The sequence below is a fragment of the Bos indicus genome, chromosome 7 (assembly GCF_029378745.1).
Source record: "Bos indicus isolate NIAB-ARS_2022 breed Sahiwal x Tharparkar chromosome 7, NIAB-ARS_B.indTharparkar_mat_pri_1.0, whole genome shotgun sequence".
Classification (NCBI taxonomy): Eukaryota; Metazoa; Chordata; class Mammalia; order Artiodactyla; family Bovidae; genus Bos; species Bos indicus.
Window position 1 is genome coordinate 61,351,990 of NC_091766.1, and position 16,330 is coordinate 61,368,319.

The window sequence follows — 16,330 nt, forward strand, 5'->3', positions numbered from 1 at the left end:
TTCTGTGTTCCTGCCTTTTAATCAAGTTCACGGCTTCCTCTACAACCATTACTGCGGCCGGTTCTCTACAGGCCTGTGAGGTAGGCAGAGCCAGGGCTAAAATTCCCTTGTGCAGGTGTGGAATTCGAGGCCCAGGAAAGAGGACTGGGCCCAAGGTCAGAGCAGAACCCCGATGCTCTGACGGTTGGTGCGGGGCTCTTTGCACAGTTGCTTCCACTCCTTTAGATCCTGCAGCAGCTAAGAGCCAGGCCCAGTCCTCCCCTTCCCTCCCAGGAAGGGGAGCTCACCACCACCAGTCTGTCCCCAGGACTGGCCCAGGTCTCGTGAGGAGCCAGGAAGGTCCCAGGTCCCTGCACCTCCAACCTCAGTACTCAGGGCATGGCTTCAGACAGAGGTCAAGATCATGATGCCGCAGCTTGAGTCCAGGCCTGGAGCTGCCTCTGGGTGGCCCCTCACCCAGGAAGTACCACAAAGGTTCAGGGTTCAAGAGCAAGGCCTTAAGTGAGCTAGGCGGTGACAAAGTCGGTGGGAACTTCACCGTGGTCCCAGGCACCAGATCCACACCACAGAGTGACAAAGTCATTAGAGCTCATTCTCCAGATGAGGGAAATGAGGCTCAGAGAGCTCATGCAGGTCACCCAAGGTCACAGAGCAAGTCAACAGAGAGGCACGACTGGGACCCCGGGCATCCCAGTCTTGTTTATTCTCCCCCAAGCCCCAAACCAAGCTACCCACCCTTCAACTGAGAGACTGTATGGCCTCCATTTCCCTGAGGAGGAGGACTTGACTGGAAGCCCCTCCCTGGTGAGGAACAGGGCCAGCTTGCATGGGAAAGTATCTCAGCCCCACCCATCAGATCCGATGGGACATCAGTCTGGTGTTGAGTTTACGGAAAAAGGATCTCAGCTTGCAAATCTTGCATTTTTTCTTGCGTCGCCCCCTGGACTGGCTTTGAGCCCTGCCTTCCTCCTCTTCTTCATCTTCTTCCTCATCACTGGCCCAAGGCCCCCATGCACCCCCATTAAAGTCAGGATGGGCCCGGGGATTCTCAGCTGGGTATCGCACGGGGATAGCTGTGCGGTTATAGTCCACCAAGCGGGCCAGCAGGGCTCGGACCACATCCGGCCGCTGGCCAGCAAGGTCCTCCCGTTCGTAGGGGTCAGCACTGATGTTGAACAGCCACACGGCCTGGCGGGCACTGGCCATCCTCTCCAGGTTCCACCAACTGCCAGGGAAGGCGGCCAGCGTCTGGGGAGGGATCCAGTCACCATAGCCGGGGTCTCCTGTCAGCAGCTTCCACTCGCCCACGCGGATGGCGGCCTGCACAGCGGTATTCCAAATGCCGAAGCCGCCCTCCAGGGAGCCGTGCCGTGCATGGTTGTAGAGTGGGTCAATGTTGTGCAGAATCTCCGTGCGTGGTGAGGCCCGGCCCTCGCTGATGGCTGGCCACACATCATAACCGTCCAGCCCATCAGCTGCCGAGGCAGTGCCCCCTGCCAGAGCCACCAGGGTTGGGTACCAGTCAGTGATGTGCACCAGTGCCCGGCTTGTCCGTCGCTTTCTCTTGAGCAGGGGGCTGTGGACAAAGCCCAGGCCCCGCACACCCCCTTCCCAGTAAGTGCCCTTGCGTCCTCGCAGCGGCCAGTTGCTGCCCCCCGAGAAGGTCTGGCCGCCGTTGTCACTGGAGAAGATGATGACGCTGTTGTTGTAGAAACCATGGCGCTTGAGGGCCCAGGTGATGTTGCGCACGGCCTCATCCATGCAGGTCACCATGGCCGCGTACTTCCTCCGCGCCACATTGCCCATGGTGCGGTAGCGGTACAGGTACTCGCGCGGGGACTGCAGAGGCGTGTGGACCGCCTGGAAGGCCACATAGAGGAAGAGGGGCTGCCGGGGGCTGTGGCTGGCTAGGATGTGGCTGACGCGCTGGGCGTAGAGCAGAGTGGAGTACTGGCCGCTGAGCCCCCAGGCCACATTCTCACCCTCGTGCAGGTCGAAGCCGCACACCCCTGGGCCGTCACAGTTGTCATAGGTGTAGTAGTCCACGTTGCCTGTGAGCGAGCCCAGGAAGGTGTCAAAGCCCCGGCGCGTGGGCAGGCACTCCTTCCGGTAGAAGCCCAGGTGCCACTTGCCCACCATATGGGTAGAATAGCCCAGCTCCTGAAGCTTCTGGGGCAGTGTCACCTGGTCCAGGGGCAGGCAGTTGGGCTGCCGAGGGCGGATGATGGAGTGCTGAAGTCCTGTGTGGATCTGGTATCTGGCAGGAAGAGGGGAGGACACAGAAATCACTGGTGAGGCAGAAACCACTGTTCTGGCTCCCCAACCTCCAACACTCACTCCGAGGTGGGCTCAGGTGCCAGCACTACTGGCAAGAAAAGTAAAGTAACCAGTGCTGTGCTGTGCTTAGTCGCTCAGTCATGTCTGGCTCTTTGCAACCCCATGGACTGTAGCCTGCCAGGCTCCTCTGTCCATGGGGATTCTCCAGGTAAGAATACTGGAATGGGTTGCCATGCCCTCCTCCAGGGGATCTTCCAAACCCAGGAATCGAACCCAGGTCTCTCACATTTCAGGCAGATTCTTTACCAACTGAGCCACCAGGGAAGCCCAACAATACTGGGACGAGTAGCCTATCCCTTCTCCAGGGGATCTTCCCAACCCAGGAACTGAACCAGGGTCTCCTGCATTGCAGGAGGATTCTTTACCAGATGAGCTACCAGGGAAGCCCAGTAGCTGTTATCAAATTTGCCCAGCACTTCAAATGCATTAGCTCACTGAACCCTCAAAATCAACTGAAGCAGGTATTTGTCATCTTACAGATGAGGAGGTTGGAGCCCAGAGAGGTTAAGCCACTCAAGCAGTATCACACAGCTAGGAAGTTGGGGAGTTAAGAGTTGAACCCAAGCTAATCATGATAACAACAATAACAAAGGCTGGTGCCAAGCACTTGTTGTATGCTCAGTATTGCGGTGCTATGCCCTTTATAGGAATTATCTTACTAAATCCTCACTTTAACCTAGGGGGTGCCTATCATTATTATTTTCATGTCCCAAATAAGAAAACGGAGGCTCAGTAAATTAAATCATTTAACCAGCGAGTCACACAATTAGTAATTAGAATTGGGATTTGTATCCCCAACAGTTTGACTCCAGATTTCAGAGTCCCTACATTCTAAGCCCCCTAACTTGTTATGGGGTCTAGAGCAACTCCTACTCTCCTAAGAAAACTCCTATTCACTCTTAAAAGTCCAGCCCAAATGTTACCATCACTATAAACATTCTCACTCAAAGAATGGGCCACTTTTGCTGTTGGGTTCTTACAGCATTAAGTACAAACCTTCACTGGTTCAGCTTAGCCATAGGATTCTACTTGGCTGTACATACATGTTCTTGGGCCCAGTGATATTTAATGAGACTGCCCCTTATTCCTCTTTGTATTCCTAGTGCTCCGGAGATGTTTCAAGGACACTTAATTACTTATGAAATGGATGAATGAAGAATGACACTCAAAGGATTTTAGAACCAGAGGGACTCAAATCATTTTCTAGTTTATTCATCTCAACTTAAAAAGAAATTAAGGTTCAGAGGAAGGGAAGACTTCGTTTAAGTTCACTCAGTGGTCAGGAGCAGAGCCAGGATTTGAACATAAAGCCAATCAGAGTCCCCAAACACAGACCCTTTTCTGGTAAATTAGGCCGCCACTTCTTTCCCCCATGGAGGCCCCAGTTAGCTCATGTGAGGAGTGAGCTGGTTGGAATGGGACACATGTAAAAACCTTCCAGCTCCCAAATGTTATGAGACCAGTTCTCAGGTGCCTGCCTGCAAGTTTATGTGGCCCTGAGATCCAGGTCACTCACAGGCTAACACCCTGAGGCAGGAGCAAACGGTGAGCAGAACTCTTCATTCCCCATTTATTCATTTCTATCCCATTTCTTCTTCTGTGGTCAAGGTGTCCATGTTATCTGCTTAGAGTGTCGCCTTCACTCAAGCTTACAAGCCCCAGACTAAGTGAGAAGCCTGGAACTTCACAAGTGTATTAGAACCCCACACCTTTTTCTCACTCCCAGGCATCCAAGTTAAGCCAGTCATGACCTAAATTCCTGATACCTTTAAGCTGGTCACTGGGGTGCATTTTTCTGTTTTGGTTTCCTTATCGTAAAGCTGTTTTGGTTGTCAGCTATTATTAGCTACTACTGCCATTTTTAACACTATAGGCTGCACACACTATTTCACTTACTTTGCCTAAGTAACCTACAGTGAAGACTGTTATTACCTCCATTCCACTGATGATAAAACTGAGGCTTCCAAGAGTGCAGCAACAGGCCCAAGTTCAAGACGGCTGGCAAGCAGGAGCGCTGAGCTTTGAGCCCAGGTCTCACACTCAAAATCTATCAGTGATGTGGCCTCTGCAGACCCTGGGTTAAGCTAATGAACGATTAGATTTGATACAAGAAGTACCCAAGGGCCCCGAGTGGTAGCAGGCCTCTTTTTCGCAGAGGCTGGACACCATAGAACCCTGCTTGATAAAGTGGGTGGGCCAGCTAAGAGTCACTAGTCTGTCTGTAAGTGAGTAACATGGGAAACTGGCTCTCTCCAGCTTTACCAAACACGGCTGGATGCACTAACAAACACTAATGAGAGTAGTCAGCATCAGTCAGATGGAGCCAGCTAGCTGCAGGGGGCGGAGGGCAGACACTGCCCGGCCATGCTCAGCTAACTTTGCAGATGCGGGTGGGGGGGTGGAGAGGTGGCAGGGCTGGAACGCTGCCCTGCATGCTGCTCATTCCCCTGCTTAAACCAAAAGTCATCTCTCGGAGAGAAATGCTAACTTGTGCACCACTCTTAGGAATGCAGATTCCTCCTCCCTCTTCTGGAAGCCGGCTAACATTGGGTCTTTACTGTCAGCCCTCACCCCCAACTCATACACTCGTGCCCCTTCCTCTTTCCGATTCTCTCTCTCAGTTCCTAGAGCTAAATGCTAAGTGCCAGGTTGAAGAAAGAAAAGGCACCTATTTGATTTCCAGCTCCAGGGCCCCTCTAAGCACCTGGCTTCTCAGCCTTCTCTCCTACCCATCCCGAAGCTGGGCACAGGCACGGAGTTTGGCCCTCCCTGATTCTGTGACTCAGTTTCTCCCATCCAGGAAACAGGAAGACTATGGCTCTGGTTTCTGAGATCATGCTAGTGGCTTCTGGATGGAATTTGGGAGAAAGCACGCCTTGGACCCCATCCAAGGAGGATTAACTTCAGCCTTGCCAAAGGATTTTCTCCTAAGTGGCCAGAGTTTGCCTTCCACACACCCACCTCCTGTTTCCCTGCTCTATTAATCCTGTAATCCTACCACCTTGCCTGTGGACAACTCCTTATGGAGAAAGCAGCACGTCTCCTTGGGGCTCCCAGCCAACTTGGGAGGATTTTACAGATGAAAAAACAGAGGCTTTGAGAAATGAAGTAACTAGCCTAAGGCTACACAGGTCAGGCATCCTGTGTGTGCCTTTCTCCTCCACCTATCCATTCCTTGGCTTCCTCCCAATGTCATCATTAAACAATTTGGAGGCCCTAAACCTTCCAGTAACATAGAGGCTGCCATTTATTGATAAGCAAGCAGCCTATATGCAACTGGTTCCATCCTCACCACTCTTTTTCAAGATTAAAAACTGTTCTTCACCCCATTTTATGGACAAGAAAACTGAGGCTTAGAGAAGTTACATACCCTGCTCAGGGCCTCAGGGTATGTAAATATTAACAGAAGCAACATTCAAACCTAGATGTCAGAGGCTTCCATGTTCCTCTAACAAAGAGATGATCAGATGTCTCCTTCACATGGTGTGGAGTCTGAATGTCCTAGAACATCAGAGGGAGAAGATCCCCAAAGATGATCCAACCCATTCAGTGTACAGGTAGGGAAACCGAGGCCCGGAAAGGGCAAAGGTCTTTACTAATGATCACACAGTCAACTGGAGACAGAATTGGCTGTGAGCCGGGGCTTCCCAGCTCCCAGTGGTGTAAATGTCAGTACAAAGTGAAACCTACAGCTGGGTTTATTTGGGGCTTGGACCGGCATCAGTGGCTTGGGTCATGCTTACCTGCCGGTGAGAAGTTGGCTCCGTGAAGGCGTGCAGATGGGCTGGATATAATAATTCTCCAACTTGACACCCTCGGCTGCCAGGCGGTCCAGGGTGGGGGTTTCGATATCTGAGCCATGATAGCCCACGTCGTGGTAGCCCTGGTCGTCGGTGAGGATGAATATGATGTGGGGAGGCTGCGGTGGAGCAGCCGAGGGGTGCTCCACGCCAGCCTCCGCGGGCGCGTCGGCCACCAAGCTCGGCTTGGCCCAGTCCCAGGACAGGTAGCCGAAGCCGAGCAGGCTGACTAGAGAGAAGCCGGTGAGGGCTTGCATCGCCATGCCGGCCCGTGCGTCCCGGCGCGCAGCGCTCCCAGGGCCGCACCGCCTCGCGCGCCCAGGGCGCACGGCCCGCACGCCCGCCGGCCGACTGGCCCGGACGCTGCTAGAGCGCTCAGCGTCCCCCGGGGGCGACCCAGCGGCCGGTCCGGGACTGGCTGGACGATGAGGCCAAACCTGCGCGGCCGCAGCGGGGCGCTCTGAGGAGGTCAGGCCCGCGACCAGCAGTCTCCCGCCGCCCCAGCGCCCGCCCTGCGCCGCTCGTGTCCCTCTCCCCTAGTTCAGCCAGGCCAGCCTGAGACACGGTGTGGCGGCTTCCAAAAAGTGCTCTCGACCATTCTCTGACTCCCCTCTTCGTTCTAGCCCTTGATTTCTCCCGCCTCCTAATTTCTCTCGCCTCTGCTTTCCCTCTCTCTTCCTCCCGACCCTCCAGCCCCCTGCCCGGCCTCTCGCCCCGCCCGGAGTCGGGAGAACTGTCGGCTCCCCTTAGGGAGGTGGGCAGGACCCCAGAGGAGAAGGGGAGGGAGGCACGGGTTGGGCGGGTCTGTGGGGGACACCGCGGGAGAGAATGAGAAAAAGTTGTAACATCTGCCGGGGCCGAGCCCCAGGTGGAGGGGCGGGGCGTCCAGCGGCGGCTCCGCCCCCGGGCGGGAAGCCCAGGCCGACTGGGCCCTCTGGCTCTAGCCTCCGCCCTGGCCCAGACTGGGGAAAGGAGGGAGGGGGGCTGCTTGGAATTCGATGGAAAAGCTCTGGAATGGCCTGGTCAGACATTCCTCGATCATGGAGTCTTAGCTTATCCGAGCGCCAGTCCTGGAAGGGATGTGCATCATTTTCTATTCCAACCCGGTCAGCCCACCACTGGAGACACTCAGGCCTGGACATGGCCAGAAACTCGTCTAAATCACAAACAAATTGGTGGCTTCTTCCACGGGGCTCACAGTGGCTGTCTGAAGTAGCAGTAGAGACAGCAGTGGAGAATAGGGAAGGCTTTGCCACTTACCAGGGTCTGGAAATCGGGAAACTAGGTGCTGGCCTTGCAGGCTTACCTCTCTCCTCAACCTCTCCCCCTCCTCATTCTTCAGTTGACAGCTAAACTGGCAGCACTAGTATCCAGAGGACAGGAGCTGTTGTACACATCTCATTATCCCCAGGCTCCAGAAGCTCCATCAGTATGGGTATCGTTGGGATGAACAAGTGAATGGGCCTCGAGGGTCACCCAGGCCAGTACCCATTCAGAAAATCTCTGTACCAGGAGAGGCAAGCTTGGGGGACTCCTGAGCCAGGCAAGTATCACACATGAGTCAAGCAGAGAGGCTGCTGTGTTGCCAGAGAAAGGCAGGGGCCGCACGGGGCAAAGGACCTCAGCCTTGAGTCCAGCTGACCTTCGTTATGCAAGAATGTGGACCAGTGTTTCCAGATATTCTGATTTTCTAAGAACACCCAAATCTAGATTGTTATGAGAAATATTCCGATTGTTAAGAGCTAGTAACTCATTTAAAGCCAAATCAAAGCACTCTACAGGCCAAATCAAACCTATCAGGAGGGACTGCCCTGGTGGCCCCGTGGTTGGGAGCCTGCCTGCCAATGCAGGGGACATGGGTTCAATCCCTTGCCCAGGAACTAAGATCCCACATGCTGTAGGAAAACTAAGCCTTTGTGCCACAACTAATGAGCCTGTGCTCTAGAGCCCACAAGCTGCAAGAAGAGAAGCCCCACAATGAGAAGCCCAGGCACCACGAAGAAGAGTAGCGCCTGCTCGCTGCAACCAGAGAAAACCTGGGAACAGCAACAAATACCCAGTAGAGTCAGAAATAATTAATTAATTATTTAAAAATGAGAAAGAAAAGATTTGCATACTGCTGTCTAAAGCTACTTCCAGCTCTTCAAGGACTGTTTCCCGTCAGTTTAAAAAAAAAGTATCAGGAATATTTTAGGCCACGGGGTGCCTGTTTGCAACTTCCACTCTGCATCATTGTTTTCCAGATTTTAACGAGGCTGTATTTTTTAATGGGATAACTGAATTAAACAAAACTAGTTAGTGTTTCTTTTTTTTTTTCTTGTTTTTACTACCGGAACTTCGGTCTTTAATATGCTGATCTCCAAAAGCTGTATTTCCCAATTTTATGTAACCAAGTATCCTCTTTTTCACAGAGCTCCTCTAAGAGCCAGTGTTGTAGGAACTTTGACATACAAAGACTGCCCAGGTGGGTCTTCTCTCTCAGCATCTTTCCCCTGCCAATATTCTGCTGTGATCCCTTCTCTTTTCTTTAAAACCACTGTGTGTGGGGAAAGAAACCAGACCTCCAAAATAGCAGCCCAAAGTGAATCTGCATTTCGAAATGAGGGCTGCGTGGGGCTGGCCACTCCTGTTTGCTCAAAGCCCCATATTTAGGATGACCAGATTTATCAGAAGGGAAAACTGAGCCTGTTGTTCTGGCAGAAGAAATGTTGAGGACAGACAGGAAAAATACAGCCTCCTGAGGGGAATGCTGCTAAAATGGTGCTTCCGGAGGCTTCAGCCTGAGGCTGTCCAGGATGTCAAAGTGGGACAGGTCACAAGAGGTCGGATGGACTTGGGTTTTGCATTTTCTGTCCCAGACCTGGGTTCTTGGTTCCTGAACTGACCAAGTTCCTCCTGAGAAATGGCACAAGGAGAAACAGCAAGGGGGATGGGGTGGGGATGCAACCTTGAAGAGACAGATCCAAGGAGGCCAGCTCACAGGCTGCGGATCTCTGTGGGGTTGCCATAGGGACAAGACGAGCAGAATTTCTGAGAGTTCAAGACCATGGACTCTGATATTACGCTGCTGCTGCTGCTGCTAAGTCGCTTCAGTCGTGTCCGTCTCTGTGCGACCCCGGCAGCCCACCAGGCTCCCACGTCCCTGGGATTCTTTGAGTTCAAATCCTGACACTTATTTGGGGTTAGGCCTTGGGCGAATTACTTCGCCTCCCTCAGCCTCAATTTCTTCATCTGTAAAATGGGATGATAATGTAAACACAATACAACACAGTGCTTAGTAAATGCCTAGCACACAGTAAGCACTCGATGAATGTCAGTGGTTCTGATGATCTCTGTGCTTCTGAGAGAAAAGATTGAGTCCTGTGGGTGCAAGTTACTGGAAAACAGGCCAGTTTAAGGGATTACTTTTGTAGGAAATCTGGCAGCTTTCTTAATAAAAGGATGGCAGTGATGGGTGAATCACCATGTGAAGAGGAGTGGGTGGACTCTTGTTCCCCAATATTCACATTTCTTTTAAGAGTCCCTTAGTAATCACTGAAACCCACAGTGGCTTCAGAGGGTTCTATCCTTGCCTCTGATATTCTAGAGAAATAAACCCTGACCCTCAAACTCTTCCTTTAATGCCATTATACAACTGGGTCAGGGTGCAACATTGAAACTAGACTTTTCTAAAGGCTCAGGGATGACAAGGGGGGAGCTTAACACACAGAGTAATGTGAATCCAGGTCATGTCGCTTTCAGAAGGTGGCTCACTCTTCTCTTTGTGTTCTCTACCATGCGCCTACCTGCCCTCTTCCCTAGGACAATGTCCATCAGCGCTACCCCCATCCAGGTAGACTCTCAAGCACTCCAAGATGTCTCAAGCTCAGACCCAAGAAGTAAGGCTCAGAGAAACAGAAGTTCCCTCTCCAGCTAAACCAGCCTTTGCAGTTTCTAGTTGAGAAGATAAGATGATTGACAGCAGAAATATTCACAGGGGAAATCTGCTCCCCCATTCCCATAGGAGCACACCTACCCCATCAACCCCAAAGGACAGCTATATGAAAACCCTACCAGAAGCCTAACACTCGCACACGAAATGCAGATAAGATGTGGCAGGCGTGTAGTGGCGTTACTTGTGTCGGAGATTTCCATTGATAAAATCAGACTTCAAAAAGCTCCGGGCTTCTCATTATTGGAACCACACAACAGGGGGGGAAAGTGCCCGTCTGTCCAGGAGGTAATAGGAAAGATTCCTGAACTAAAATGGGGAGCAAAACTGAAGGGCTTTGGAAGTTCTTTCCAATTTGAAATTGTTATACTTCTAACTCTTTGTATCCAGAAAATTTAGGATGTCAAGATATAAAGGTGAAAAACAGGTGAGTCTTTTTTCGTGGCTGTGTCTTTCACTGCTGTGCGTGGTATATGTGTGTGTGCATTTGTGTAGGGGTGTGTGTATGTGCGTAGGTGTGTGTGTATTACTGTAGGGGGGGATGTGTGCATGTGTGTAGGTGTGTATGTTATGTTTAGCCATTTTTGAACTAAAATTACCTTAGTACAGATATCATTTCCTTCTGATTTAATTGACCTTGGCAAAGATCTTATGCACAGATTATGCGTGCTGTCAGCCTCTGCAGCTCAGTTTGTCTATGCTGCGCCAAAGCAAGGATCTAAAAGCAAACACAGGAGGCCTCTGGATAGACAAAAATGTCACAGAGTTCAATCCTTTAACTTGGAGCAGAGCTCCTCAGGCCTTCCTCACTCCAAGCCTGCTGACTCTTACTATACACACAATTCTTACAAGGCTAATTATTTCATTTGTCAGCCCAAGTATATTGGAAGCAGCTCAGAGGGAATACATAAGAAGGTGGCAAGAGGCACCTGCCTGTTTCATAGTAATACATTTTCATAGTGAAAACATTAAGGAGAAATAAAGGAATACACATAAAATCAGCCTGATAAATTCCATAAGCCTGAGAGTTTGGAGCCATTTGATGCAGAAACAAAGAGCCATATCCACCCAAACAGAATCAAGGGCATCACCAAATCACAGCTGAGCACAGAAGTAATGATGGGTTGTCCTCCAGAGTGTCAATCCTGTTCAGGATCCTCTTCTTAAGAAAGCTAGGGAAGGCATCAACTATTTTCTCCCATCCAGAATGGTTACTATGACAAGTTCATGGTGTAAGCTCAGCCTCAGTTTGTAGACGATCCTCCCGGAAGTTGCAGGCTCAGGAGGCACCGCCTTCTGTAGTAGTTCCATGTGATGAGGGTGCTGCACAGCTGTGATGCTGGAGGTCAGGCTCAGCAGCCAGGGGCCAGTATAGCTCATCCGCCTCCTGCCTCCTCCTCGCAACTTTCAGATGCCAGCATTATGATCCCTGCACTTCGAGAATGAGCCTCTGTAGCTTGAGAGGGTGCGTGGCACTGGTCCAGGAAGCCAGTGGGAGCACGGAATTCCACTCCAGGGGCTGCTTCTGATAGTTGGCATTGTTCAGTGACCACTGGTTCTTGCTTTAACCCCTCTCCTGTCAACTAGTGCATCATTAACTATAATTCATTAGTGTTAATGGTAAGGTCAGAGGTGTCTAAGAAAGCCAAGCTGGCTACCATAGGAAAATGTATTGCCAAGGCCCCAGTGAAGTGTGTGTGTAAGGAGTTCAGGTAAAGACTAGCCTGCCCACGTGAGCCAGTCTCCCCGGTGGGCAGGCTGAGGGGCAGCTGAGGCCTGGTTCTTGCTGGATATTACTCTACTGGGGCAAAATGGTTCTGGGAGGAAAAGTGCTTTCCTCCTTCATGCTAGGGCACCCCCTTTAGCATTTCCGGGGGAGATACATACCCCAACCCCTGCTTCCAGGACCTCCTGGTGGTCTAGCTGAGCGCCCCTTGCCTGTCAAGATCCTGTGTTAGACATCTGAGCCTGGAGTGGCAAGAGCCCACGCGCCCAAAGCCCCTTGCTTTTAACCCTTCACAGGGCCCCAGCCCGGGGCATTTCAATGGCTCCTTTCTCTGGCGCTCAATGAAACATTCTTCCGAGCAGATTATTGAAAGCAGAGCTCTGGGTACACAATGGGCGCTCTGTGCTCACAGTCGCTGCCCAATCTGTTTGCCCAGCCCGACTGTGGCCTTGCCTCTCCGCACACTCCCCACCCTCCACCCACCCGACCCCGGCCCCACCTCGAGGCCAGCTCAAAGGGAGGCCATATGAAAGGACTTGTTCTCCACCTTCTCAGAAGTTCCCGCCGTGGCATCTGCCAGCCTGGGGAGAAATTAGTCTAACGGGTCCCAGGTCTGCCTCCAGCCCATCCGTCCATCTATCTATCTGGGGTTCCTCTCATTTTGATGTCCAGAGGCTTCTGTCCTCACTGATCAGCTGAAGTTTCTCTTTCTCTCACATACACACACAGATACGCACATGTGCACACACATATGCACACACCAGATGGGACTTTCCAAGAAAGAGGTGAAGTCTCAGAGAATCAGATAGAGAGTGGGGGCCAAAGACTCAGTCAAATTGGGGGGTTCCTGAAACAGAGGATGCCAGGCTGCCCACCAGTGCTACCGCCCCCTCCTCCCACCCCAGGGCCCCATGTTCCTTGCAAGTTCAGGAAAGGCAAGAGCATTCAGGTTAGTATATGTGCTGCCGAAGCAAGCACGAGCATTCAGGTTAAAGGTAAGATGCCAAAGCCAGATTGCCTGTGTTCCAGCCCAGCACTGCCATTTGCTAGCTGTGTGACTTAGTGATCTGAGTTAACCTCTCAGTACCCCAGTTTTCTTATGTGTAAAATGGAAATAATAATAGTACCCACCTCACAAGGCTATCGTCAGGATTATAACAGACAAGGCAAGTAAAACTCTTAGCACAGTGCCTGGTGCATAATAAGCTCTCGAGAATGGATGGCTATTGTTATTATTGTTACTATACTTAGATTCTATTGTCATTATATTTAGAGTCTATTCCTACAAGTGTACAGCCTCAGGGACAAAAATCCATGTTCTCTCTAAGTCAAGTCATTCCTCTCCTCCAAAACGTTCAATGGCTACCCACTGACTGCAGTAAAAAAAAAAAAAAAAATCCAGCCCCTTGGTCCAGCACTTAGGGGGAGAACTTTGATTTCCTCCTACATCATAGTCACTGGATACATGGAAGGTAAATGAGTACCATCACCATATTTCAGTTGTCATCATCTATTGTACTACTTGGAGAAACTGGCTTTTAGCCCAAATTTATAAGGAGACTCTGCCTGGGGGGTGGGGGGAAACCCTAAATGATTACCAGTTTGAAGTTCAGAAGTTAGAATAATAATAGCTTGCATTTATTAAACATCTGCTATGTGCCTGGTACCATGCATGACACTTTACATCCATTATCTCACAATTCTCATGCAGTCCTAAGTGAAGTGAAGTGAAGTTGCTCAGTCGTGTCCGACTCTTTGCGATCCCATGGACTATAGCCTACCAGATTCCTCCATCCATGGGATTTTCCAGGCAAGAATACTGGAGTGGGTTGCCATTTCTTCCTCCAGGAGATCTTCCCATGCAGTCCTATGATGTAGGTAAAATTATTACCATCATCTTACAGATGGAGAAACTTGAGAAGTAAAGAAAGAGTGGCTCAGACAGTAAAGAATTCTCCTGCAATGCGGGAGACCTGGGTTCTATCCCTGGGTTGGGAAGATCCCCTGGAGAAGGGCATGGCAGCCCACTCCAGTGTTCTTGCCTGGAGAATCCCATGGACGGAAGAGCCTGTCAGGCTACCATCCATGGGGTCACAAAGAGCTGGACATGACTGAGTGACTAAGCACAGTGCAGCACAAGTCTTTTGCTCAGGGTCACACAGCTGGGAAGTGTCAGGATTTGAAGCTAGGTCTAAAATCTAATGACTGCTGTCCATTCTCCCTCCCGTTAAAGACATTAGGTCCATCTATAATGTCTTCACTACCATTTTCCCCTTTGCACTTGAGTGGTCAAACGCCAACTCTCCCAGTGTACTGGAATGCTCTCGTGGTCCCAAGGGCTCTGGGAGGTCTGAATGGGCCTGGAAATGTCACAGATACATACTCCAGTAGGCTCTCTCACACTAGCATCCTAGGTAGGTCTGGCTCCTGAAGGACTTCACCCCTCAGGCCTCAAGGGGGAAGGGAACCACCTGGCAAGCCTGCTCTCAAGCCTGTTCCCTGCCCTCAAACCCCTGTCTTTGAGGCCCCACGGCCAGCTCCAGTAGCTTCAGGATGTCCCAAAGCCCTTCAAGGCACAGGCTTCCCCTGGCTGTCTATCTTCTCAGACCCAGATGTCACCTGTCAGCTCTGCTTCCTTGTGAAACAAGAGTCAGCCTCTCAGGGCAGCAATCTTGCTGGGCTTTTTCTTTTCAGGGACAGCACAGCACAGCCCCCGCTGCCTCCTGGCCTTGGCTAGACAGCTCGAAGGCAGGAATGCTCACTAATGACAGGGACAAGGCTTGCCTCCGTTCCCATGGCAACTGCTGCGCTCTACTTAGTCAATCACTTTTTGAAGCTCCTGCTGGTGTGAAGTTATTTTGCAAAGAAATGCTTAACTCTTATCCAGGAACTGTGCTTTGGGTCTTCAGATCCTTCCAGGTCCCTTATAAAGTTGATTTTCTCTTTCCTCCCTTTGTTGAAGCCCTTTCATCTTTAAAGCTCAGCTTCAAATCCCACCTCTTCTAAGAGACCTTTCCAGATCCCCACACCCCTCCCTTCCCCATGTGGAGTCAATCTCTTGCTCCCCACACTCCCCTGGGGCGTGTTTATGGCTTTATTAGATCACAGCCTGCCTGTTTCACAGTTATTTATGTGTCTCCTTCTGAGCCCCTGGTGAGTGATCAGCCCATAGTAGGTGCTAAACAAACATTTGTTTGAATTTATTTGAATTTCCCTTTCAGGGTTTTTAAAAAATTACTATTATTAACAGTACAGGCCATTACTAATAATCCCTTATGCTTGTAAAATTATTTACAGTTTATATATAGCTTCATGCTTGAGGGCACTGCTTTAAACCCCAGCCCCACCCTTGCTAGCTAGCTGTGTGACAGCATACAAGCCTTGGAACAGCTCTCAACCATCAGTAAAATGGATTGTTGTAAATATTAAAGTAAACGTGTAAAAGGTTTACTTAGCACAGGGCCTAGTGATGCCTCAATAAATGTTAGCTATTATTATTTTTGTGGGCTCATTTGGACCCCACGAAAGCACTAGGAAGGACACACAAAAAGGCTGAGGCTCAGAGAGGGAAAGAGTTGCCCAAATGTTCAGACATCAGTTGAGTTCTGTGGTGGGCACCTGCTGCCTGCCTTGGAGCCATTTTCCCCTCTCCTGGAGCCAGAACCCAGATTTTCCTTTGCACAACTGCTCCTCAAAAAAAAAAAAAAAAATTATTTTTGTTTTTTAAAACATGACTTCCTTGGTGGTCCAGTGGTTAAGAAATCTTTCTTCCAGTGCAGGGGACTCAGGTTCAAACTCTGATTGAGGAACTAAGATCCCACGTGCCATGGGACAACTAAGCCCGTGAGCCATAACTACAGAGCCCATGGGCTGTAAAGCCCCGGGGCCACAACTGGAAGGAAGCCCGTGCATCACAATGCGGATCCCTTGTGCAGCAACTAAGACCCAACACAGCATCTCTTCCCCGCCAAAAAAATTTTTAAGTTAAAAAAAAAAAGAACTACTCTTCCCCACTGGTGGGTAAACTCCAGGGGCAGGCTTGGATGATCAGAGCATCAGATGTCCCCCTGCCACAGGGATAGACAAGGGATCCAAGTCTGTCCAGCGAGACTTGATTCTTAGATTTTCATTTGAATTTTTGAGAACATAATCTCTTTTCTGCTGGACTGTAAACCTGGACCTGCCTGGGGCTGACCCTAACAGAGAGGAAAGCTAAGTGCAGGGGCAGAGGCAGATGGATCCATGGTAACAGCATCTGAGCATATGAATCCTGAAGCCAGAACCACCCTTGGACATGAGTGATGTGACCCATATGGCCTTCCTGGTGCCAGTTTGCGTTGATGTCTGTCACTTGCGTCTGAACAAGTACCGGCTACTGCTCCTCCACACAGAGGTCAAGGATCTCTTCATCCCATTCATTCACTTGAACACTTATTGAGCACCAACTGTGTAACCTTCACTCAATTGGCCTGAGGCTACAGGGGTGGACAGGACAAAACGATCTGGCCCTCTGGGAGTAAATAGTCTATTGCCTTC

At 50.7% G+C, this 16,330-nt stretch overlaps 1 protein-coding gene across 1 annotated transcript; it reads right to left on the reverse strand.

Annotated features, from left to right (window-relative positions):
- Nucleotides 1-6,965, reverse strand: ARSI (arylsulfatase family member I). Its single transcript, XM_019965238.2, has 2 exons — nt 6,081-6,965; nt 1-2,257 (listed from the first exon to the last, which is right to left on the reverse strand). The coding sequence occupies exons 1-2, from the start codon at nt 6,398-6,400 to the stop codon at nt 853-855; spliced, it is 1,725 nt and encodes a 574-aa protein (XP_019820797.2). The 5' UTR covers nt 6,401-6,965; the 3' UTR covers nt 1-852.
- Between the last annotated feature and the right edge of the window lie 9,365 nt (nt 6,966-16,330).

What these genes read in the sequence shown, in the direction of transcription:
- ARSI (XM_019965238.2), bottom strand. Translation starts at nt 6,400, where the DNA reads ATGGCGATGCAAGCCCTCACCGGCTTCTCTCTAGTCAGCCTGCTCGGC. An exon ending in AGCCAACTTCTCACCGGCAG is followed by an intron (nt 2,258 to 6,080) that starts GTAAGCATGACC and finishes TCTTCCTGCCAG; the next exon opens with ATACCAGATCCACACAGGAC.